Source organism: Motacilla alba, chromosome 3 (genome assembly GCF_015832195.1).
Source record: "Motacilla alba alba isolate MOTALB_02 chromosome 3, Motacilla_alba_V1.0_pri, whole genome shotgun sequence".
NCBI lineage: Eukaryota > Metazoa > Chordata > Aves > Passeriformes > Motacillidae > Motacilla > Motacilla alba.
In genome coordinates this window covers 19,231,993-19,259,195 of record NC_052018.1, presented here as the reverse complement: position 1 = coordinate 19,259,195, position 27,203 = coordinate 19,231,993, and the positions used below count along the sequence as shown (strand labels likewise).

The following is a 27,203-nucleotide window of genomic DNA, read 5'->3' as shown; positions in this document are numbered from 1 at the left end:
CCTTGGCTAGAGAGAGCTAAAAGGCTCTTGAGCAAGGATGGCTGCACAGGGTGTGCCGAAGCTTCCATGAGTGGCTTGTTTAGCAGCTTGTGGTTTTCTGTATCCATAGAGAATGTTACTACATTGAGAAATGTTGTAATGCAAAGCCTCTTCTCCTAACCATTCTACAGCCTATGAGACTATTATAAAAATTGCATAAACAATAAACATATTAATTAACCAGCTGAGTTGTATTTTTGTTCTAGGGATATTCCAGCTTCACGATCTATGTCTTAAGATGCCCAAGCCTAACAAATCTACATATCAAGTGCCAAAGCATTTTATTTTTTAGCAATCTTATTATCAAAACAACTCTCTATCTGAATGTAAAATTCAGAAAATGTTCTTTACCTGGTGACTCAAAGTACCTAAGAGTAACTTCCTGAGTTTTCACTTCTCCAGCCACATTTTTTGCCATGCACTGGTAAATGCCTTGGTCTGTTTCTTGAGTATTCTGAATCATCAACGTGCCATCATCTAGCAAGTTTAGACGGGAATCTTCTTTCATACTGAGCTCATTACTGAGAAGAAAAGGATCTGCTAGAGTTAAACCTTTAAATCACAAGTGCAGAAAACTGCCAAATAATAAAACTCAGGAGATAAATTACCCAAAATAACTTGTGGGGAAAAAGAACTTTTAGTTTGTTAAAAATAATGGAACTTCACATTTTCTCCTAAAGAGGAGGAAAAAAAAATCATGAAACTATTTTGCTTATGTGAGTAATGCATCTTCAAAATGAAAAGTTAGAATAAATTTATGAGGAAAAGCTTACAGTGGGAAAAAAAAACCAAAACAAAACAGTGAACAATACACATACCTGGTCTTCAAAAGTTCTTGTTGGCAAAACAATTAAAACTGTTTCCACTGGAAGCATGTCATGCAAGTTCAAAATTCAAGATACTTTCTGCTAGGAGAGAGGTTAGTTGCTATAAAACCATCTTTGTGCCAACCTCTGCCTGGATTGTTCAAGAAGCACTAATGAACTTGATTATATTTTGTACTGGTTTAAAATATAAGTTAAAGTCAGGTCTTCAGGTTAGGTCATGGATGAAAAGTTTCTGTGATGTAACCTAAGAAGTCTTAGGGGGTTTTATTAAAGGAAGTGTTTCTCAGTCCACCCCTCACTACATGATGAAGAAAGCACAGAGGAGGAATGAGATCACGCCTCTTATGTACAAAACCCAGCCTACTGATCTATTCAACATACTGCTCAACAGGCTGATGGCTTTTGACTGAAATCTTGCCATATTCAACTACCTTGCAAACAGCTCTGCTCTCATTCATACAGCCAGGAAACAAGCCAGAGTCAATAATCTCTCACCCCAGGCTCAAGTTTCTTCTTAAAATTCACATGTGTATTCTGAATACGTTTTCTTTGTGTATTATAAATACTTTGGCCAGAGAAAATTTTAAAGAAATAATTATACCATTCAAGTTCAAGGCTCTGTTCTTGACGTACTCCATAAATACTGTACCTTTGCTGCACAAGGGGTTCTCACTGACATCAGCAGAAAGATATAGAGCCAGGGCTCTAAACCATGCCATTTCATCAGCAACTGACTAACTAAAATGCTTTATAGAAATTGTAAGGGAATTTATGTTCCAGGTCAGGTTTGTATTAGGGCATCATTAAACCAAAGTCTGATTTGCTGATGGTAAACTCACAGTTCATGTGTCCATTGTAAGTTCACAACAGTTTAAAGGGGTGATGTGCCAGCACAAGGCTGGTTCAGCTGTGCTGTGTCCAGTGCAGCTGGAGGGAGCCAGGCTCTGGGCACAGCTTGAGCAGCCATTCTGCAGCAGGCTGGCCCTTGGGCTGTTTAAAGATAGTCATCTTTTATAGAACCTTCTCCCATCTTCTAAGTGGTGAAGGCAAGAGATGCAGTAGGTTGCCCAGACAACTTGTGCTATCTCCACCCATAGAGGTTTTTAAAACCCATCTGGATAAAGCAACCTGGTATAATCCTGCCTTGAGCAGAAGGCTGCACTGGAGACCTCCTCCAACCTTGGAGACCACCTTCAACCTGAATTACACTACAATCTTATGATAGAAAGACTTGCCCTCCATGTACTGGTTTGAGGAGGCTGGAAACAGATGTCTCTCACCTCTCCTGGGACAGAGCTCAGCCTTGGAGGGAAGATAACTCTGAGGAGCTAGGGCTCCAGAAAGAGTTCTCTGAAATTTTAATTGTATCCAGCTGGAGTCCTTAAAAAAAAGTATATTTTGCTCCACCCCAAATCATATGCAAATGCTAAGTATCCACAGTCTGTACATACAACATGTCCTCATGTCCTGGTACTTAGATATAAATGATTTGGTATTACAGGTGTGAGCAGCTTTGCAGGTATACTACAGCTGAAGATCTTACAATTAGTACTAGAGTAATAATACTTTCTTAAATGTTTAGAAATATTAATAAAAAAGCTATGGGCCATCATTACTTCATATGCTTATTTTAATTATAGCATGTTTTTGCTGTAACTATTTCATATATTACCACATGTAGCACATGGACACGCATCCAGAAATGTACATACACACAGGCAAATGTAATTACAACAAGTTTCTCTCTTCCTCTTTCAAACTTACTTGTTTCGAAGCCAGATAATTTCTGGTTTAGGATTGCCTTCAGCCCTGCATGTGAAGTACACTGTATTCCCTGAGGTAACGTCCACATCCTGAGGCTCTGATGTAATTCTTGGCCTCTCTATATCAACAATAAAACATACAAGGAACTCTTACTTATTTTAAAACTACTAAAAACTGGTAAATAAAAATATATCCACACATCTTCTAAAAATATTTTTCACAAATGTTTTGACTTAAAATATGTATATGCTTAGTCAGGATTAAATGCACTTTTCCCTGTGTAAAAGTGACTGTGGGATTTCTGACCTCCTTCATTGTTCCTTAGGACCTTTCAGCAGACTGGAAATAGATTGTGCAAATTTGTATCAGGTTCTAAAGCAGCTGTTTTATTTATTTGAATAGAGATTCAAATTGCCTATGAAGGAAAAACTTAAAAGCAGCAAGCTTAAGTGCCATTTAAAATAACTTCCTCTAGATAAGTATCAGTGCCTAACCTGCCTCACAGAATAATTTGTACAGCTTGCTTCCTGCAGTTTCCTTATTCAGGCTTCTTAGATGTGCAAAGAGCTGGTAGGATGCCTTGTGCATTATTCTTGCATCAAATTCCCTTTGTACTATGTTTTTCAAGAACCTTGTAGATGCTTATGGTGAGTTCTCTTGATCAGAATTATATCCAACACATAACGAAAAGCACAATTTACTTATTTTACACCTTGGCTTCATTATGTGAGTGGGCAGGCAAATACCTATAGCTTGATGAGAAATCTGCATTCGCATTTCAGAACACAAGAGTTACTGGGCCAAGTCACAGGGTGCCCATGGGGCCAAGTTTTTGCACCCCTAGGGTGAAGGAATATACACAAACAAAAGGATTACAAAGGTGCTTTTCCATTAATCCTCAGTGGCAGAGGATTCCAGTGCCTGTGTGGAGTAGTCCTATTAATTATAGCTGAGTAAAAAAAAAAATTCAGTGGCCCAACCCCAATTCCTATATCAACAAAAATTTTAAAGGCCAGAACTGTGTCATCAGGGGCAATTCAGTAAAGCTTCTTTCTTTCTTTTCCCTCATATAGAAGGGAATAAACAACATCAAATAATATTAATGCAACACCATAGACCCTAGTTGACAATCCTGTTATGATCAGAACTGAAATATAAAAGGGAAAAATAAGCTCCTTCAGGATAATCACCTTTCGTTCTTCAAGGGGAAATTTCAAACACGGTTATATTTGTTTCATTAAAGATAGGCTGAAGGATAAAAGCAATCAATCCTGTCAGAAGGACACAAAAACAGAAAAGGAACACAGAGAGATTTCTAGAAATAATCAATATTATCCAGAGGTGGTCAGTGTAAATAAACAGAACAATAAATTCTAACTCCCCCCCAAAAATACAGTTTAGGTACATGCAGCACATTAAAAATAAGCCATCAGGCAGTGGCAAACCCACCACAGTTCAATTCTTCCGGTGTTATTGTGGCCACTGATCTTCCCTGGATCCTCCGTGGATACTCGCAGGTAGCCGCTGCCTGAGCGTTACCCGACTCCGCGTACGTCTTCAGCAGCTCCGCCAGCCACAGGATCTCACAGTCGCAGTGGAGAGCGTTTGAGTCCAAACGCCTGCACAAAACAAGGAGCAGCCACAGCTCTGTTAGCAAGCCTCAGGCATTTTTTTCTAGGATCAACATGGTTCTGTACATGGAGCAATGCCTTTATCTGTGAGTACAGACAACAGCCAACATGCAATACAGGTGATGGTTACTTGCTTATAGGCATTCTGGTAGTTTTGATTAGAAGAATGTGTGTTATTTTTACTGCCCAAAGAACAATCTATGTATATTATTTAGTCTATAAAACAGTGATTACAAATAACCCTAATATAGGAAATAAACTTCAGTCAGTAACTAAAGAAAATCGATATAAAACAATCTATGCACATAAACAACTGGAGCACAGTTAAGAAAAAAAATTAATATTTAAAACCATAAAAGGCATTTGCAAGGAAGATATATACTGCAAGAGAAGATACAGTTTAATTGAGTTAAGATTTCATTACTTCCATAAAAATTCAATTTACTTACAGTCTCTTCATAGATTCTAAGTGACTAAATGTTCCAGGAATCAAATGAGCTATTCTGTTGTTATGCAAAAACCTGTTAAAAACACAGAAATATGCATGTAATAATTCAGATTTTGTGATGCATTAATTTCATTTACAGACTTCTGGAAGGTTTTCAAGAGAAATTAATCTAAGAATATTTAAGAAAAAAAAAATTTGAACCTGTTCAGCAACTCAGTGTCTGGTATTTTTTAAGCAGACTCCAAGGTGTACATGGGTATGTCCATGTGGGGAAAAAGAAACCGTAAGTACTACAAGGAAGGGAGTTCATAAGCATTCAAATTAGAAATTAAAAAGGTCCTAAATAAATAGTCTAGTTCTTCATTCATAACATTTATTTTAGGCCAAACATTGATCACAGATCTTTGGGAAGTAGTTTTGCAAAAGAAAAATAAACCACAGGCAACACTCACTTCTGCATGCCTCTAAGGTCAGCCTCACCAAAGTGCTCTTGGAAAGGCTACGTAGCAGTTACAGTAAAAAAATTGGATTCAATACCATCTATGGCAATGATAAAATTATTCTTTTTTAGTTTAAAATGCTAGATTGAATTCAAACAAGGAAACAAGCTTTCTTCTGAATCTTAGCCCGAGAAAAACAAACTTACAGCCTTTCAAGTTTTGGAAGATGAGTAAAGGATTCAGGTTCCAACGTTTCTATTTGATTAAAGTGCAGATACCTGAAAATATGTTAAACAAAAAGAAAAAATATTTAAATATTTTCTTGGTGAAATATTTTAAAGAACTTATTGTTTCCATAATGTTTACACATCTAAATGGCCATAGTGGCGTAGCAGCTTTTTTCTGTTACCATCTGAATCTCATACTTGAATCTGAGAAATAGAAGACATGATAAACAAAGACATGCTTGCAGATCACTATACTGAGTGTGTATGTATGTGTGTGTGTACATTTATATGCAAAAAACCCCAAACATTGCTTTGGAGATTTTGGAGATAATACTTTGAACGCTATTTTGCCAACTCAGATGTTCATTGTATGCATGTTTGAAACAATTTATCAAAAAAGAAAATTATTATTTTTAATAGGAAAAGTTTTAGAGGTTATTTAGAAAAACATTTACAGTTTCCAGCACAATGACATTTTCTGTGGCCAAATGTTTTCATTTCCATGACTGAAAGTTTCAAAAGATGCTGAGAAATCATCTTCTCTAGTCCATGAACACTGGCATTCAAAGCTGTGAATGCTCTCAAAACCAAATTTTTAATATAAACCCAAGTTTGACTAATTTGACTTTAGACAAAGGGCTTCCTAGCAACTGTTGCTGTTTGATGGTCTCTTGATGCTTCTGCAAGCTATGAAAATTACACAACAACAACTCTATACAGCTGTTAATGCTGTAAAATTGACAAAGTTAACATAACAAGACAATTAACCAGACTATTAAACTGTAACTATTGTGAAAATGGACTGCAAAGGCAGGATCATTCCAGCATCTACTATTTTGTGGAGCTACCCCTGAACCTCACAGACGAGAAAACAAGATGTATGGATAAGACTGGCACAAGAAACTGTGAAAATGATTTATAGACTTTGGATCTTGATTATATCCAAATGTATTCAAAACCCTTTAAGTTTCATATTCGACCTCTGACAAACTCAGGAGCCTCTAGAGAACGTGTATATACAGAAATCACTGTGGTCTGAAGAACAAGAAAGCCTGTCATTTAAAAACAGTGAGAACAACTCCGAGCTCAGTATCTCCTGAAACATCAATCCCTCAGCAGGACAGGGACAAGGACATGGGGATTCGCCCGTGCTGAGCCAGATGGTGGCTGCGCAGAGAGAAAAGCGGGAGCAGCGGTGATTCCGGCCAAGGCCTTGCAGGGAGCCCTGGAAGGCGCGTGCAGGGGGAAGCCAGGCACGTGCCTGGCAGCCTCCCAGGACAAGCGCGAGCCAGCGAGCGATGCCAGGGAGCAGTGAATGGGGACCACAGAAAAAGCCAATAAATCAGCACGGGCGTGATCAAGCACATCAGAGTGTCAAGCCTGCCTACTGCCAGTGCAACGCCACAGAGTGTCTTGAGCACAGGGTATGGTCTTGTTAGCATGAACAACCAAGAACCGCGCCACCTTGCTGGGACTGCCAGTTTTCATCTTCCCTTTAAAAATACGGGGCAATTTCTTGTAAATTAAAAAGACAGATCTCAAAGGCGGATATTTCCTGCAAGGTTCATTTGATTTTCCAGCAGAGAGAAGAGAGACCTCAGTGAGGAAGGACTGGCAGGACAAGGACTGGGCATGGCCCAGCCATGAGGTGGGCAGGCACCACTTGCCAGGAGCCAGGGCTCTGCTCGTCCACCTTCCAGGGTCAGCAGCATTTGGGAGGGGGCAAGGAAAGGTGGGGATCACTGCAATGGAAGAGTACAAAGGGAAAAACCAGGCACAACTACAGGGTTTGTTATCTCTGAAGCAGCTTTTGCTTTGAAAATATATTACAAACACTACTTTTGCAGGCAGCAGTGATATTTTTCCTTTTTAACTTTTTTTAATTCTTCTTGCATTTTTATGCCTCATGAGCACTTTACAAACATATTTCTTTATATTCCAAATAAATTAATCTCGTATACTTCCTTGGCATTGACAAGGCAATATTTGTAGGCATCTCTTCTTTGAACAAAAATAACATTGGTAAAAGCAGATACATTAAGCCACACAACCCCTTCTTCAGGGTCACAAATGAGGGTGAAATTAGAAAGAGAGAACAAGAAAGAATACCTCTCTCAGATAGTTTAGTAGTATATAAACTGCAAAACTCAAAGCTGCAGACCATAATGGCTGTTTAGTACTCAGGACTATTAGAATTACAGATGTAATCAATATGTGCCTGACAAGTCAACTTGTTTTTCCAAATAAATTTTAAAAAAATATTTCTCTTATAAAGCTTGCCTTGTTTACAAGCTCACACCATTGCAAAAACAATAATTCAGGTGCTGAAGAACATTTTAGCAGCTAACTTTACCTCATCAGATATCACGCTGTCCGAATTAGCTCAAAAAAATCAAATCATGAAATCCAGCTGGAAAATACTCTTAAGTGCCTCATAATAGTTGGGCTACACAAGTTAGTTGGATTCTGCAGGTCTTTAAATAATGATCTAAAAAAAGTCCTGAGCAACTTATCAAGCAATTTATTAATAGAACAAGGTGTTAAATATCTGGCCAAAATAATGTGTAATTCAAAATAAATAGATGCAAAAACCAGATTGCATTTTAAGCCTACAATAAAGAGAATAAAAAATCCTTGGCATTATGAATTCCACTTTAATCCCATTTTATCACTTAGGTTTATCACTTTTATTATTTTCTTCTACGTACCGCATTAAAGTTTTGTAAAGGTATATTTTAATATTTTAATTAATATGGTAATGTCTTGGATTTAAAATTCACTCTAAAGGTAACCATATTCAGGAAATAATCTCACACTGGCATATCTTTTATAGGCATCTTTTATGTTCAGAGTACAGAGCACTAAAATTAGTAGTATCATGTAATAAATTAGATATGAAAAAGACTTTCTGAATGGAAATTGAAAGAAAAAGCATGCAAGAGTGATTTTTAAATACCTACACGTCTTTCTTTTTTAATTCTAAACTCACTACCAAGATTTAAATAGAAGGAAAGGAAATACTTATAGGGAAAAAAAGTCCAAATGAAACACCTCAAGAGGAAGATTAAGATTTTATCAAATAAGCATGGTACACACTGTCTTTCTTATTATTAATCCTGTAGGACAAAAATTTACAGTAAAATTCTGTCCCAGTACTAAATTTAGGATTATATCTTACATAGATTTGTAGTTTTTGTAGGTGAGGACTTTTATTATATATGCCAATTATTCTTTTTCTAATAGCATCATCACATCTTTGGGGAAATACTTACTCACCCATAGCTGAGTATAATCTATGTTCTGAATATTTAAACAGCATGTTTGCCCTTTTGATTATTTGAATAAGAATGAACAAGCATATATGTTCCATATTTATCAAAGAGCTCTCCATGCTCAGGGACAACAAACAGCAGCCTTAAATCACAAGGAAAAATATTTAAATGTATGTTGTGATAATAATATAAAATATTGGAACAGGATACCTAAGGAGATTATGGAATCCTCACCAAAGACTTTTAAAACAAGGCTAGACAAGTATCTGTTTCCAGATACTTGTTGTCCCCAGCTGATCTTAGTGTAGAATAATAAGATTAACTTCTCAAGGCCCCTGTCATACCTCTTGGGTTCCTTTGTTTGTTTATTAATTAATTATATGACATAGAGTCATGCAAAAGTCAGGAACTTGTAGTATAAAACAAGCAAATAAATAGAAACACTTCAAAAATTAGACTTAACAAACTGTATCACTATATGTTAGTTAAGGTTTCTGTCTATTAATTCCCCCTAAATATGTATATGTGTACATAAACTACAGCATAACTAATAACAGCTTATAAAGAACAAAAATTGGTATGTTAATATGAAAGTTAAAAGAAAATGCATGACTAGGATTAGGTAAACAGATTTAAATAATTCCATTAATATTTGGGGATGCCACTAGTTAAATACTGGAGAGTATACTTTTTGTCCCTGATACATACAACTCATAAGCTGAGACCTCAAAAATGTGACAGATATTTGGAAGGAAAGTAAGGTATACACATCTGGAAATGGACTCCATTTAGAGCTAGATCTTGGGATCCAAACTCATGACCTCCCCAGCAGGGTACTTGTGACATTTCAGGTGGGATTCAGTTGTCAAGCCCAAGCACACAGAGGCACAGAGCAGCTGTCTAAGCCCAGGCACACAGAGGCAGCCCTCCTTGCCTTTCGGGTGTTCTGTCTGCCTTCCGGCTGCTGCTCTGAAAAAATGCAAGTTTCCTGCAGCTTTCTGCTGTCTGTGCCAGACCCAAACATATGTCTTGCAGATTTAACAGTGTCTAAACTGGTACTAAGCAGCTACTTTTCATCAACTCTCTCCCTTCATGCCCAGCCACAGGTGAAAAGTTAGGTGATGAAATATGTATGGTTTAGTGTGTTCAAGTACCTAAACCTGCCAATTTTTCTTCAGAATTTACCCTAGCACAAACAGGTTTCAAGATCTGATTCAAAGATCTTATTTTCTTGGCACTAATTTTCAAAGGAAAAGCTATTTTGACTACATCAGCAGCTAAGAATTCTGCTTGAGAGGTTTAAGGAGGAACCTGCCAGCTGCAGTAAATACTTGGGGGGGTTTGTCCCTCATACATGCAACAGTACATTTAGGTTTTAGTTAGCGTAATTTAGTTACATTTAACTAGATTTAGTTTCTGGTAACAATAACAATTACCAAAAATGTGTTTGCTTTGCTGATCAGGTATTTTTTAAAAAGCAGCTATCAGTTGAATTCTGCTTCACTGGAGTAGAAGAAATTGCTGTGAAACAAGTCATTCCCTGAAATGTGGTCCACAGTGTCTACTTCTGAGAACTCTGCTGAGCATTGAGAACAGCATTTGGCTGAGTTAACACAACCAGTAGCAAAATGTGTTCAATAACTTGTGGCCACAGAGACTTCAAATGCAGAAACATTGATTTAGTACTTTCAATACAGTTCAAAACTGAAATTAGGACACTTAGAAAGTTGTTTGCCAAGGGTAACTCTCGTCTTGTCAGCAGTTTTTCTCCAAAGCTAATGTGATAAAACAGACCCTGTAGAATCAGAATATATTTTTATGCTAAAGACGCATAAATGCCAAATCTCTCCTAAACTAAAAATCTTAAAAGTGTACTCTTCATTATTTCTGTGCCTGCCACTGGCTTCATGTTCTCCCATTTTCCCTCCTGGCAAGCTCTCTGCTTAGGAGAGAAGAAGAGCTCTAAAAGGCAGTGAGCTCTGATGCAGGCAGTGGGGAAGTACCTGCCCCCCATTCCCCAGCAGCTGCAGGTGCTGACATGACACACGGGCAGGCAATGAGCAGCGACTTTGCCAGGCTCCATATCCAATCTTCCCAGCTAGAGATGAGACTCAAGCCCTGAGTTCGAATCTCAATTTCATACTGAGTAATGTGGATGTCTCAAAAGTTTGAGCTTAAGCTGATACAGTGTGGTATCACTGTAGCCAGAGAGGCTTAGTTGTCACATAGTGGAAAAGTGCATTAAGAAGGTGTAAATATTCCAAACTGATTTATGTTCTTCAGTAATAACATACACCAACAGCGAAAAAGAACACAAGAAAAAAGGACAAATATTGCCACTTGCAGCATATGAGGCTTGGGCCATGGGGAAGAACATTATTTTGGAAATATTAGTAATTCAATAAATGGGCCTCAGTATTTCAAATTCTACACAGAAATTATGTATTGCTATTAGCATGCAAGTAAGCCCTACCAGTTGCTGTCAATATGGTGCAGTAATAATTTCTAGAGTAAAAGGAGAAGGAAGAGAAAGGCATTAAGGGAAAAAAATACATATTTATATTATTTTTATAATTAACACTTCCATTTTACATAGAAGCTCCTCCTTCAAAAGGCATCTATTGCACACTAAAAGAAGCATGTATGATTTTGTACCCATATGAAGTGTCATTTTTTTTTCATAAATACTCTGTTTCTACTAATATCCATTAGAGGTTTACAGTAACAAGGCAACTGGTACATACAGAACACTTGTAATACACTGATACCTTTCAGGAGTTAAAAAAGTTATATTCAGCTCCCAATTTATACACTACAAAACTCATTGGTTTCCTACTGTTATTTGGTAGCCAAACTGTGAAACAACTACACATGTAGAGTTTTTTTCCTTTTTCTAAACATCATCACAACGAATGTACAGCAATGCTTTCTGATCATAGAGTAATAGAATCGTTAAGGCTAGAAAAGACATTTAGGATTTTCAAGTCCAACCATCAACCTACCACCCCTATCATGTTCATCACTAAACCATGACCTCAAAGTGTGATATCCAGTCATTTCTTGAACACTTCCAGGAAGTGTGACTCCACTGCTTCGCAAAGCAGCCTGTTTCAATGTTTTACCACCCTTGCCATGAAAACATTTTTCCTAATACCAATCTAAACCTCTCCTGGTGCAACTTGAGACCATTTCCTCTTGTCCTGTGACTTGTTACCTGGGAGAAGAGACCACTCCCCAAATCACTGTAACCTCATTTCAAGTAGTGGTAGAGAGAAATGAGGTCTCCACTGAGCCTCCTTTTCCCCAGACTAAACAACCCCAGCTCCCTCAACTGCTCCTCACAGGATTTGTGCTCCAGCTCCTCCACTCGCTTCACTGCCCTTCTCTGGACTCACTACAGCAATTCAATGTCTCTCCTATAGTGATTATAATGCAAAACATAGTTGAACTTAATGGAGTCAATACAACTGGGTTTTGTCATGCTTAGGACTGTATTCTTCATTCTTTTTCCGTAGAAATTATTCTTCATTATACAGGAAAATAAGTATGATTTAATCTATCTTTCTGGAGGACATTACTGAAACATCTACATTGAAAATGATGGACTTCCTTACTTTTTAAACATCTGTATCTGTATGTGGCAATGATCAACACATAAATTATAGCAAGGTTTCTATTTAGAAAACTATTCTTGTTTCAAAGTATAACAAAACAGGTTGAACTTGCAGAGGCTAATTCAGCTTTAGTTATGCTGCATAAAACAAAGTAAGTGCTGCAGTGAAAGGAATTGAGATATTATAAAAACCTGCAGAAATGAAAGCAGATCTATCTCTAAGCAATACACATTAGTTTTCAACATTTCCCACAATAATTCTCCTTTGTCAAAGCTATGTAACAATGTATAGGGACATCAAGAATGCAAATCACAAATAAAAGACAAACATAGAAATGAGGAATTTGACACAGAGATCAATTGTTGTTTTTTTCACATGCAAATGATTATGGGGCTCTCTGCCCAACCCAGGGAGTGCAGACGTGCAGAGCATGCAGGTAGGATGTATGGATCAAGGCGTGCACTTTTCCTCTGCAGGGGAACCATGGAGATGACAGCACAGAAGAGAAAAGGCACTTACAGTTGTTCTAGAGAGGCAAGTCCTTTAAATGCTTGCCTGTCAATTGACTGGATTTCATTCTTGTACAAATAGCTGAAACAAGAAACAATCAGTAATATTAGTACACAAACAAGAGCTACATGAAGGTGGAAAAGAAGAATTAAGTTGACACGTGAAGACAGTTTTTCAACTACTTATAAAAAAATACAAATCAAAAACTAAAACCATAAAAATATTCTGTCCTTGAGAGTTCTTCCCAAATGACTACTAGGAAAGACATAAGTTTGAGGCCTTGAAGGCTCTGAGGCTGACACCCAGATGGACTTGGGCTTCCCAGTGCTCATGGCACTACTTACTGGATTTCTGTCCCTTGTTTTCTTGATTGGTTTGCAAAAATCAAAACAAGTTCAACTTAATGGGACAGAATTGCATTAGAAGTGCCTTTACCAGAACACGCCAGGGATACCACTGGCCTCTTGATTTCTTTAAAATTGCTCATCTGAATACTGGTGCAAATATTCAAATTGGGATAGAGTTGGTCTTTTACTGGACTTGGAGAACAAACAGTGAGAAATTTCTGTAACTCCACCTGTGTCACTTTCGGAATATTCACAAAAAAATTCAAGATATAATATTGGTGTCACACCCATAAAGCAGCACTGTATATTTGTTTTATCACTGTGTAGAAGATGGACATTAGGTCCCCACTGATACTCTATAATATAAACAGAATACATATGCAGAGTATCAGTATGATCAGATGTGTTGTCTACATCTCTTTTATGGAATTAAAATAAATCAGGAAGGATCAGTGTATGTGCTCATGTTCATCATGCTCTTAGCAGTGAGGATGGTTTAGTGAGGGGGTATTGGAGAAAAATCCCACCGTTTAGCTGATGACTACAGTTTCTGCATGGAGGCAGCAAATGAAAATACTTTGGGGGTTCAGCGTCAGTCACTCTTTTTGTGTTAGGTTAGGCACAGGTTTGTGGTTAAGAACTTTTTCACAATTATTTGACAAATGATTTGAAACTCAGTTAATCAGGCATGGGTTCTATGGAAAGGGGATGGAGAGACTTTGTACCACAAATGACTTTATTAGCAGGCATCTTATTATTAGTGGTTTTGGGTTTTCTATTATTACATTTTTCAGTAACTTACTGGAAATATTGCAAACTCCTGTTGGTGCAACAGAAAAAATACTGGCTCTGCTGGAGGTGGTGGCAGTTTTTACACTGATGTGACAATGGGCAACATTTCACAATAGGCCCTAACAAGGAAAGAAGTTGTAGGTATTTGATATTCAACTAATGACAACTTTGGGGAACAATAAGAAGTAGTATCCTTCCTTTGAATCTAAATTAACTTTTCCAATGCACCGCTTGCTGACAATCCAACACATTAATATACAGAGATTCCTGTGTGCTTTTTTGACATAGATATGCATCTGAATAAAAAAAAACAGAGTTCTTCTAAGAACAGGTAACATGGAAGTAAAAATTTCTAGGTTTTTAAAATATTAAAAACCAAAAAAATATGACTGTCATGTGAAATTACTGTAAAAACTTTAAAAATTATTTGAAAACAGTAATTTTATATAAGGATCTGGTTTTTATTCTATTTGAAAAAATATTTCATGAGTATTAAAATATTTGTTTTGGCTTGATTTACCAGTTCATTTGAGGATCACAGTCATTACAATTTTCTCTCCTTAATTTTCCTCTCTGATATTCAATTCCTATCTTATTTTCCTGTGAGAATTTTAAACACCTTTTCACTCCTTAGAAAATTCCGAGTGATCAGCTGAAGTGTTATTTATCTTTCTTAATACACTTAATTCCACTTGGCAGTGTGGAAATCCCTCTTATTTCTGAGCACTAAACTTCTGGTCAGACCAGAGAACCAAAGTGGGCTTAGACAGTTTTGAAAACCACCCTCAGGTAATTACCTCTTTCTGGCATTTCAACAATTTTATTCAAAAAATCTGAATTAATCTGAATTAAGATTTTTTTAGAAAGTTTTACCAATACCATTCATATAACTTTTATTTACTCTCTGCAGACAGAAGAAGGCAGAGAGTGAAAATCAGGGTTGAATTAGACTGGGATAATGACTGTAGTACTGCAGACTTTTACCACCATACTGCAGGGAAGGGAGCAACCTTTAGGACTTCTTACCAAGCCACTGCAGTGAGCCTTTATTTGGTGTTTTCAGCTTTAAACCAGAGCTTTTTCCATTCTGACCAGAAAAACCTCAGCTGCAGGAAACTCAACCAACCTCAGTCAACCATATCCTCCCTTCACAGAGAAACCCCAGCAACCTCAGAGCTACATATCCTATGACAAATGTGTTAACCAGACTTCCATTTAATTGTGTAGCTATTTCACTGAGGACAACAGAAAGAAAAACATATAATTATTTGCCTAATGGACAGAGACATGACAGAATATAAAGTACAAATAAGTATCATTCACAAAAAAAATTCGTCCCTCTAAAATGGTAACATGCACATACAGTGTTATAGAAGTAAAACTTTGTAAACACGGCTACATTTTAACAAACATTCTCAAAATTTATCTCAGTTACATTATCAGAAAACAAATGTAGTACAATTAGGAAAAAATGTTTTATCATTTAATTTACCTAAAAGCTCCCTTACAGAACTGAATATTAAGATTTTACAGGAGATAAGTAAACAGTGGATTGAGATGAAAAAGGGATATATTTTATTAAGACATTAAATTATTTTTGGACAATAACTAATACCTATTTTTAGACATGTTAAAAAAAAAGAAGAGCTTTTTTCTTTTCAAATGCAAGCAAGGCTGCTAGAGATCAGAGGTACTGGTCATATACTTCAGAAATGAACAAATAGGTAATCTGTTACCAGCAAATTTGGAAGAAAAAGTGGATTTAATTAACAAGCCTGCTAGATTGTCTATGAGGACATTATTAGGGGGTTATTTTTTCCTTTTTTAATGAGCCATATGAAAATCATGTGATTCAAGGAAAGTAAGATTCAGATATATTTGTTTGGAACTGGAAGGAAAAAAAGGCTAAAAAGTAACAGGCATTGCAGTGTTAAATCTCACAAGTAAATAAACACCCAAAGACAGGTTTACGTAGGAACATGAAGGACAGTGGAACCAGCAACATGAATTGCAAAGAAAAGAGATCTGGAACCACTGGAGGTGCCCAGAGGACCAAGTACCATGACCAAAACAGCAAGAGTGGCAGAAGGCATGGGAGGAAATGAGACCTAATTTCAAACACATCATCTACCACTATTACTTCATTCACCAGACACAAAACAAAACTTGCATGCTCCTTGTTGGCATTTCTGGAACTGATACACTTCATACAGTCTCAATTACCATTTACCATATGCTTACGGTAATACTTTCAAGTCTGTTTCCTCATCTATGCATTTCAGACCAGGCCAACATACAATGTTGTTGACAAAGTTAATTTCATTTCCCAGTTTTATTTCTTTCATTTCCTTCATGTTATCTTCTAGGTCGCCACTCTGTAAATGTCTAATACATGTTCTCTTTATCTGGAAATGTTTTTAATAGCTAACCTATATTATATATTTTTCCATATCTCCTCCTGACTTCTTCCTTTTTAACTCATCTTAATTTTTTCTACTTCTGATTCCAAATCTTCTAGTTCTCTACATGTGTAAATGATAATAATGTGCCTACCTTCAATTCCCAACTATCTTCTCTCTTGGAGAATAAACTGTCAACTTTTAGGCTAAGGAAGAATTATCCTATCACGTTTCCACAAACTTACTTGCATCTATATTATGAGGTTGGAAAGCTCTTACTAAAGAGCTTTACTGCCAACACTGAGATATAGGGAGTAAACATAGATGGACAGAAAAGCAGAGAAGCAGAAGAAAAAGGAAAAAAAAAAGGACTCTCTTAGTTTCACAATAAAACAATAATTACATTTCTTTCTTTCCAACCTTTAGTATATTAATACAAAACCAAATTATTACCCCAAACAGCACCGCAAAATCACACATAACTGCTTTTATAATTGCCAGAATTTCAATTACATAAAGAACAAGATAATAAAAAAAACCAAAAAAAAGGTTAAAAAATTATGTGCAGTTTTCTTTTGATGACGTAAAGACCAACTTTAAAGTGATGAATACTTTCAATGCAGAGAAAATACAGAAAATATTACTCTTCATCAAAATGTGTGCTTCATACAGATAATTCTGGTAACATACACTCCTCATAAAACTCTATGCTCCACTTGAGAAAGGAATTGTACAAAGAAGCATTGAAAATCCTGATTTAGATCCTGTTGAAAAAATTTTTGTTTGAAAGCAAAAAGGCTGATCTTCAGCAGTCATACAGGAATGGATCTTAACGTCTATCTCTCAGAGACTGGCTTTAAAAAAATAAATATGCTTCAGTATACTTTATATATTTTATATAAAAATATATAATTATGAATATTTTACTTAGTTTTATATAGGCAAGTTTACTGATTGTAATATATTTTATATTTATATATACTCACATTTTGCTAAATCAGGGACACTGAGAAATGACAGATTTTTTAAAATTAGTCAGGGAATTATATATTTTCAGAACCACATGCAATCCAGTATAAGTTCTCATAAGAACAGAAGTAACATCATGGATCAATGATTTAGTTTTATAAAACATGACAGTACAAGTTAGGTTTGCAAATATCAACAGGACCAGATGACACTAAACCTCAATTTTCCAGGTGATTTGTCTTTATAACAGTACATTCTGAGCAGTATTTCTAATTTTTGCACAATCTCTCCCCCCTGATTTCTACTTCAGTGAATCTGATTGGAAAGAATTCTTTGATTTGTTCCCTTCACTTCACAGAATACAGTTAGCATTCAGTTACTCAGCTGAAACTTTCACTGCGGAACAGTATTGATTTGTTACTTTTAAGTCTTCTATATTGATAACTTACCCAGTACCAGAAATTTTGTAACTTTAAGGCTGTACAATTTAAACATTTATCACAGCCTCTGAAACAGGCAAAAAAACTCCTTAGTTTATTTTTTCAAAACAAAGGATAGCTTTAAACAGCCCTCTGCAGTTGAATAAATTACCACACTGGACATAATATTTAAATTTTCCAGGGGACAACAGGAAAATAAAAAGATCTTCCTCTTATCAATATAGATACTGCCATTACTACCATGTATATGAAAACAAATCAGAGTCCAGCTATCTTTTTTCGCTCTTTCACTGAACTGAACACACTGCATTGTTAAGCTTTATTTCAGGTTTACTACAGCTAGGCAAAGGCAAGCATGTGAAAACAAAAAAATAATAAGAATCAAGAAAAATCTTTGTACAGTTGCTGACTATAGAAAGAAGTTTAGCAAACCTCACATAGTAAAACCTTATGCACCACACTACCAGAACCATCATGCAGACATTTCTTGTAACAAATACAATCATCATGGACTGTAATCATTCACTGGCAACAGTCTGTTCAATATTCTTTCCCCTCCTATTGTGTAGAGGTTAAACAATTTCATTACTGAAAGACAATACACATAAAAACGAGAGCAGGAAACGTAATCAAGCACAACTTGGAAAAACAGCCAAATGTGTCTGCACAAATTTATGTGATTTTCTCCCTGCTCCCACCTCCTTAGAGGTCTTCTGGCTGTATTCTTGGAAACTGCATGGAAATTTCAGCTTCTGGATTGTTTCCAAAGCAATGAAATCTTAATGTGACCTTTTTTTTTCTGTATGGCATTCAAGTAACCATCAATCAATACTCCAAGACAATGGAGTGAAACTTTTCTAAATGACACTCCATAGGGTTGTCTCCAGAAACTAGAGCTGAGAATTCATGAAAACTAACTATGCAGCTTTAGTCTATTATACAGACGAAAAAAACATTTTGGATGCCTTCTTTTTATTCATATAATTAATAACCTTGGTGCATTTGTTAAAAAAGAGAGAAGTTAGGCTTAAAATATACAGGCTGACTGAAGACCTAGAACTAACAGCAAATCATATACATACTCTGATATTTTGGGTTTTACTGAATTTTTCACTTATGAATTCAGTGAAAAATTTAGGGATAGTTAATAAGCTTAGGTAAGTTACAAGCTTCTGCAGACACAACCTTTGGACTAGCTACTTTTGAATCACTTTTCAAAAAATAAAAAGTACCTGTGTGAAGATTTTTCAGTGAACAATTGAAGAGGTGGTTTCCTTCACCGTTCAATGTATCCCTTTTTAAATTATAGGTTGCATATAATAAACCGCAATTAATAAGTCCTTTAAAATGCATTGCCTACAGAGAGTAGTCTTTTATTAGCAACAGATCAGAGAAATACAGTTTTCCCCACGCCATAAATTCATTTCACAGACTTTCAGTGCAGTTTATCTCCTGATATAGTGGGTCAGATAGAAATCACTTTCTCACTGAAGAAGCTGTTACACAGTGAAGTGACATTTCATTTAACTTACAGATATTTCAGATTTTCAAGATCTTCAAATGCCCCACTAGGAATTCTTTTGATTTGATTGTTGTTTAGAAGCCTACAAAAAGAAATAAACAACCATTTATTTTAACATAAAGAAACACTAGGGGGAAAAAGTGTAAAAGCAGGGGCAATATAGTATTAAATAGAAAATGCTTTTTCACCTAAGAGTAGCTGTTAGAGAAAAAAAAGTTATGTGCTTACAGCTGCTCAACCACTATCTTGCAGGTGAAAATCTGAAAAAATTAGACAGAATTGTAAAAAAAAAAAAAAATACTCAAACGCATAAAAAATAACAACGAAGAAAAAACAAACAAAACACCAAACCCCAACAAAAAACAAAAAGACTCACCCAGAAATGGAATAATGTATTTTCTTGTAGTTATCTGTGATGTAGATGAAGGGGAGAAAAAAACTTTCTGCATCAAGTATACACATCAGTTTGAAACTGATAAAAACAAAGATTTGTCACTAGCAGATGCATTAAAGTGACTTTTCCCAGATGTTTCTTAGCAATATCTTGTGTACTGGGCCTTTACATCGTATAGGAACACAGCTGTCTGTATGCACAGATTTGCACTCATCCTTTATACACTGGTTTTACAAAGAGAAACAAACTTAATGTATCCTGTCTTTGTTTGGGACTTGTGAATATCAGATCAGTGATTTGGACAGTTAAAACTTGAGCTGGATATCTGGCAGAAATTGCAATTCAAAACTGGGGATCAGCTGCAAACAGAAGCATGATCAAAGGAGACTGTAAATAGAGACAGTTAGTAAGAATATCTTGGCAGCACAAATTTGGACAATATACATTTCAGGGAAAGTCCTATCATTTCTTCTGGTGTGAATATAGAGTTCAAGATGTGTCAGTATATTTGTCATGATTGCCTGCAGATAAATAGTGATCCAAAGCTCACTGACATCACTACTGTATTTAAGCTCATACACTACTTGTGTTCTGGGAAACAGTCACATTTGCAATCGTTATGTACATTTAAAAGTAAAAATAATTGTCTGTCTTAATTCCTCCTCATGCCTGCTAATATATTAAAGAGAAACATGCATGCATTTGTTTTAAAAGTGATGCCTGAAGTAATGATAGAGGAGATACAAAGTTAAAATTATAATACTCATACTAATTGTATTATTGGTTGTAAAAGGCCTTTTAGAAAGACTTTTCTTCACAATCGTAAATGATAACAAAGACCTCTATAAAAGGCAGCTCAGTAGGAACAAAACCATCTGACTCCTGCCAGTCCTGGTAAGCACATTAGAATAGGAAAATTCAGAATACTAGAATTTGTCAAATATTTTGTAAGTGTAACACATTTACACATCTCAGCCTTTGAACAGCTTTCTTGTAACCCCATGGTTTATTATGTGATATTCCAGCAAAACAATTTAGCACCATTAAAAAAATCTTACAATAATGGTCTGCATTTTTAATGAAATTCAATTAAAGTATATTAGCAAAATACTAGCATGCAAATAGTTTTATTTTAATTTTGATAGACATACATGTGTTTCTGCCTCAAATATTTTGGTCCTAAGCCCACCTCTCCCATCTGTGTATATGCTACAGCTCAAATTTATGAGACTACTTACCTGTGAAAAGTGAGCAAATATGACACATTACCAAATTGATCATATTAAGTCAAAAAGGGAAAGGGTCTTAGGGTTGAAAAAAGACTTACAGTGTGTTCAGGTTTTTAAGCCGTCTAAATTCTCCAGGCTGTATTTCTTTAATCCTATTAAATCTTAGGTCTCTGTAGAATTAAAAAAAAATTAAAAATCATGTTATTAAAAAACCTATGCAATTTTTCATATGAAAAAATGAACTAAGCACAAGTCTTTTGTGATGACTGACCAGCCTCTGTCCATAAACCACAACTTTTGACCCAAGCAAAACAAATCCAAAGGCTGTTTGACAAGTTTAGGCAGAGGATTCACCAAATCCAGCCTCAGTGGTCAGCTGAAGGCTGTATATCTAAGTTAAATCTGTGGTCATGAAGTATGTTCTCTTCCACAGTGAAGCAGCTTGTAATGGGTTGTTCAGTATTTCACCAAATTGAATTGTCTCTGTACTTTAAAAGCTGTTTGTAAATAATACCATAGGACAAAAATGCTTATTTATAAATAAACAAATACAGAAACATTTGCATCAGAAAAAAAAATGGGAAAAAAAGTGACAGGTTAAGACTTTTAAGCTACTCAATTCTATAGTTCTAAGTAAGGAGGCCTAATTGTCCTATGTTGCCTTGCTTTTAAAACATGTAAACCCAGCTGCCTGAAGCTAAACATTTCCTTATTTAACTTTACTTTTTCTTATTTTTTATATGTTTCTTCCACCTTCCATTTCCTGTTAGCTCAATAGCTTAATTAGAAGTTCTCCAAGAAGAAGGAAATCTATTTCTCAAGCAAAGTTCTGCAGAGAAAGCAGAGACAGGAAGCAAGGAGGAAGTAGACCAGAGATTTGGGGAAACACCTTGGCTGTGCCAGTCTCACCCCTCTCTTCTGCTGAGAACAGGCAACGGGGCTTCCCACCTCTGCCACCTCCTGTTCTCCCCTGACTCCATGTCTGGCTGCTGTATTCCAGCAGCTCAAAGTTGGTTTAACCAGCTTGTCAGAACCAGCAATAAACCCATGCAAAAGAACTCAAAACAACCAGGAAATAATTTTCTGCTTGATAAGCAAAATGGACAGGCTTCTTGGGAGAGCACTCAGGTGAGAAGAGGACTGCAGGACCAGGGGAAAGGAAGCAGGGTGATAAGTCTGTCCTCTTTCCTGGCAACAGACCAAGGACACCAGGACCTTATGGTGTCTGGTAAGCAAACAGAAGGGAAGCAAATGGAAAGTAAGTAAAATCTAAGACTGTGACCACATATCTTAGAACACACACCAATTTCTTTCAAAAAGTAGGATATAAACATGTCACAACTGTAATCTTTGCACCATGCCTGGTCTCAATTAAAACAAATATGCTCTACATTTTAACAAGTAATATGTTAAGAAAAGTCTCTCTGCAATTTGGTCAAAGGAAATTCATAAGAGCAGACAAAAAGTCAGCTGCATCCTAAGCCCATACAACCCCACTAGCTGAAGCTGCATTTATGGCAGGTATAGTTGTCTGAAGTCTTTTATGAAGAACATGCTTAAGCATCATTCCTCATGAACCCGCCCATCAGGATTTATTCAGCTCTGGAATAATGGCCTCAGAAGGACTTTTTCTACGGAAGTGATTTAAAATGTGGCGTACTGCTCATTGCAAGGAAAGGATTAGACATGTGGTTCTGTTTGCATTACACTCCACCAAAGTACTTGATTAGTGACTGGAATAAATGAGGAATGCAAACTTCTATCTCTTCTTTAGATGCGTAGTTAAACTGCCTGTAGATGTGCTGGACAGCCCCTCTACATAATACTCAGTGAATTGAGGATTTCCAGATTTAGAAACACAAATTTTCACAGCCCTAACTTGTTCTTCACAAAAGCACTTCAATTCTGCTTTAACAGCATTACATTTTACTCATCCCTCAGGTGTTTTATGTGTCATACATAAATGTTCCTGACGAGAAGGAGGTGGTGCCTCTGAACCTCAGGTGCCAAGATATTCTAAACAACCATGGAATGTCATATCCTGCACTGAGAGAAGATACAGCAGATCCCTCTGTAAGAATCATTGGACTTTACTTTTCCTGATTTTTCTAGATTATCAGAAAGTTTACTGTGTTCCAAAGAAGCATTTTAGTTTTGATTAAAATATTCAAAATGCAAAAATTCAATATTCTTGAATGGAATATTGAAAACTGAGTATTTTTCAAAAGCCTCAAAATACCATTACAACTAGCAATATTTAGCTCCTAAAAACCTCTTTTTTAGATATAAAATATTGTAGGTTCATGCATATGACAAGCAGGCCTATTCCCTACATCAGCCCAAAGACTGATAAAAATTTAACTTTCATGAATGCAAGCAAGGAGCCAGGGCACGGGGTCAGCAGCAAAATGAACCCCCTTTTGATCAATTCAATCTACTCTGGAGTAACTCATGAGGATAACGGGGAATTGGGAACACCAGGCAAGGTAATTACATGCATTATTACATGCAGTACCAAGCTGCATGTAACAACATATCTAGTGGTATTTATCTCAACTCCTAACACTATTGCCCTTCTCATATGAAGTTGTTAAAGCTCGAGTTTGAAATTCTACCCATTTATTTTCATTCTACATAAAGATATGAGAAAAAGGAGCTGCAATAAAACACAGCACACAAATTTTCTCTGGAGCGCAGTATATTATGTATCTATAACTAAAATTATAAACAATATACATGTGTTCTTCAAAGTCAGTCCTACAATTACATTAAAACTGGAGAGAAAAAATAATGTTAATCTTACTAAAATGTAGGATTATATCTTGGTCCATTCTTTCAAAGAATATTTCCTTCTTCAAAGGAAATAACATTTATCAGTATTTACTCAAAGTATTTTCATTTATTTTCAGCACAAAAATCCCCCAAAATAAAAGAGTTAAACAGCTCACAAATTAAGAAGATGAAACTTAAATCATAACCACTGAAGATTTCTAAAGAAGAAATATATCAAACGGTGATAATTTCTGTATGCAACAAGAAAATAAACAAGTGGATAAAGGAAATAGAATTTACATTGCATGCATTAGTTTAAGGAGTGTGGTATATGCCATTCACATAAACAATACAGGAAATCTCTGTAAACCAAGTGTTCAACTGCTAGGGGAAAAGATATGCAAGACTAGTTATTGAAGTGAAAGACTGCGTCCAACAGAATTGTCAGTAGGAAACGAAAAAAGCAAAAAACTTTAGTTTACCACTATCATACCATCATAGGAAAAAAAAAAACAAAAACCAACAAACCCATTCCATACTAAACAGAAGCACCATTTCTGAGGCTTGAAATGCCATGCCCCCAAAGCACAGACACCATATCCAGCTTATGATAACAGAATGATTTCAGGGAACAGAAGAGCTCAGAGCAAAAGCCCAACAGCAATCGGAAACATCCCCTTGGAGAGTGAATGGCAGGAATGAGGACTGTGTTAAAACTGAAAAATGAGTATGGGTAGCACAAATAGGCCATTATGGAGAAGATCTTCAAAGGCATTTTGTGTTGCTGAAATAATGTGTGGTCAATCAGCATGATGAGGTTTCTTGACCCTTTTTTTCTGACTAGTTCCGGACCAAGGTGCCACATGACTTGCACTCACAAAAGCCTGTTCCCTGCCCATTCAATTCTCTTTCACCTTTTTTGCTGCTCCCCATTTCACTCTTAGAAACTGACATGTCCTGGCTGGATGCCGTGCTTTGGACCAGAGCAAGCCTAACTCCCACTGACCAGCCAGAGTGCACCAGGAGGTTAAAACAGCAGACTGAGGGAATCCACTCAGTTGTCATTATCATTTTTCCCCCTCCAAATCTCTAAACAGTAAATGAAATGACCAATTAAAGAAATGCGAACACCTGCGAGGATGGCATTGAATTTTAGAGTATTTAACAACTTTTGCATAATAATTCAAAGCTAAATGTCATGCATTTGTTTTTTACAATAAAAATCTATTACACCTAATTCAGATTGTCTCTTTTATTATGTGTTTCAAAGTGAAAACATTTACTCATTAAAATTGTAGCTAGACAACATAATTCAAAAAATCCACTTCAGCTGCACAGGCTTCCCCAGAAGCTAAGCCCATCATTTTGAAGCATGTCTTGCCTGAATAACACAAACAAAACATGTCCATGACAGCCAGTAAACTGAATACTCTCAAGGGTTATTTTCCTGGCTGCACTCAGGAGCTCTGCTCTGTGCTAATCCATGGAGCATGACCAGGAAATGTTCGGCAGAGCGCGAGGCTGCGTGGGCCAAGAACGTGCCAGGGAGCAGGCGGTCAATTTAGCAATTGGATGCCCTTGAGATTCACATTCCAGTGCCTGGGAATGGCCGTGGTCCCACAGCCCAGCAAGCAGCCACGGCCAGGACATGTGCCAGGCAGGGTGTGCACACACACTGGCTTTGCTGGCTTCCTGCGTTCTGTTACCTGAACAGGGCTGTGGGAAGACCCCTAAGGCCCAGATGTATGGCATGGAAGTAAATACAATATTTGTATATGTTTCCTTTTCTGTCACAAAAAAAACGAGAAATGTGCTGCAGAGATTTTTTCTCTGGATGAAACTGAATCTTGTTCTTAATAAATTCTTTATTTGAGCTAACAGCATCCATTCATCTCACCTCTTTACACTGCCCATTTTTAACTATTTCCAATTTAGAATTGAAAATTAACTTTTAACAGTATTTTTATTTAATTAAACACAGTGAAAATTTCTAAGTATATAAAAATTAAAAACCATTGCTGTCCCATAAGATCCAATGCTTCCATGGCATATCCTGGCACTGCGGGTCATTCTTTAAAGTTTACACTGGCAGTATGCAGTAATGAAAGACAGGGTTTCTCTCTTAAAACATACTGATGGGGTATGGGAACATTGGGCCATATGAATTCATTGCAAGTTTACAAAATAACACTTTATAAACACTAAAGACCTTAATAAATATTTGGACATATGACAGTCACACAGGGTACACAGCAAACGGTACAAAATTGACCTTAAACATCAAGCAACTTACAAGAAGAACTAATTAAAGAAGTTTCTGTTTGAAATCCCTATGAGAGAAGGGATTGTTTTTACTTAGATCAAACCATGCACTGAAAGTAAAAGTGCAACATTTTATATAAAATGCCTAAAGTGCAGTTTTCCTTTATTCTTTTTTTTTTCCTAGTTATTGCTAAGCAACAAACAGGGCGGAAAGGTAAGGATTACAATTTCATTATTTTTATAAAGGGTTAGACTTCACGTATTTCAATAATATTATTTCAGGTCCCTTTTTGCATATGCTTGAATTTTAAAGATTCTGTTGCTTCATCAAATTCAGAAAAATCATTAACTGTTCTAAGTCAAATGGATTTAAAGTCGGGTTGTGAAGAACATATTGTGTGCTCTCATCATGCATCTCAAAAGGCAGCCACCTTTGGATCAGATTGTGGATGCTCAACACCAAAACTGGTCACTCCCAGTCATCACTCCACCAATGATAACCTACTGATCTCAAATAATAAGCACTCATTAGTCAGCAGTTGTTACAAAAAGTGTCATCCTAAGCAGGACAAATGTGAAAATTCCTTATAAAGAACTGCTGGAGCAGCAGTGGGAAAGACACCAAGGCTTCTCCTCTGCTTGAACCATCCCAGCCATGTACTTCTCATCTCTCCCTGAGGACTGGGCATCCTGTGTCTTATTAAGATCCCCCCATTGCTAGAGAGTATACTAAAAATGGCTTTCATTTTTTTCAATTTTAATCTGTGTCAGAAAAAAAAAAACCTGTCATGACCCAATACTAAGATCTTTAATAAAAAAATTAAACCCAAAATTTAACATATTATGCTACTGCTTCTTCTACAGTCATCTTTCTCTATATATACGTATATAATTAGCCAATTGTAACATGGATATAGAAACACTATGTATTAAGTAATGATGTAATTAAAAACCTTTATCTTGGGAGATATTGTATGTATGCAAAGCATAACATCAGGACATTCACAAAAAAACTCACTCTGCGTGCCACAGAAATGAGACAATTAAAATATTTCAAATCTAGTATCACAAGTACAAGTATTCTTGGTTATTCCTAGCTACAGGATAGAAATTAAAGTTAAAATATAAATAATTTTATTTAAGGCTCATTTGCTTGGGTGTAACAATAAGATTTACAAAATATAGTATAAGGAAAGAGTTTCTAACTTTAGCTGCTAGAATTACCAACACAGCCCCAAAATCTTAGATTAAAGTAAGGGAGATAACTTAGTTTGCTTTGGACACTTTTATTCCTATTATTAAAAA

At 36.2% G+C, this 27,203-nt stretch overlaps 1 protein-coding gene across 2 annotated transcripts in view; it reads right to left on the bottom strand.

Moving 5' to 3' along the window:
- PXDN (peroxidasin) overlaps window positions 1-27,203 on the bottom strand; it is a 90,562-nt gene that overhangs the window by 42,681 nt on the left and 20,678 nt on the right. For both annotated transcript variants that reach the window (XR_005256290.1, XM_038131513.1), the window contains exons 2-9: window positions 20,963-21,034; window positions 19,252-19,323; window positions 12,782-12,853; window positions 5,356-5,427; window positions 4,711-4,782; window positions 4,080-4,249; window positions 2,631-2,748; window positions 391-560 (exon numbers count right to left, since the gene is read on the bottom strand). Coding sequence is in view for 1 of the 2 variants with exons in the window: in XM_038131513.1 (XP_037987441.1) it covers window positions 391-560; window positions 2,631-2,748; window positions 4,080-4,249; window positions 4,711-4,782; window positions 5,356-5,427; window positions 12,782-12,853; window positions 19,252-19,323; window positions 20,963-21,034 (818 nt within the window). In the remaining variant the exon portion in view is untranslated. The remainder of the gene's footprint in view (window positions 1-390; window positions 561-2,630; window positions 2,749-4,079; window positions 4,250-4,710; window positions 4,783-5,355; window positions 5,428-12,781; window positions 12,854-19,251; window positions 19,324-20,962; window positions 21,035-27,203) is intronic.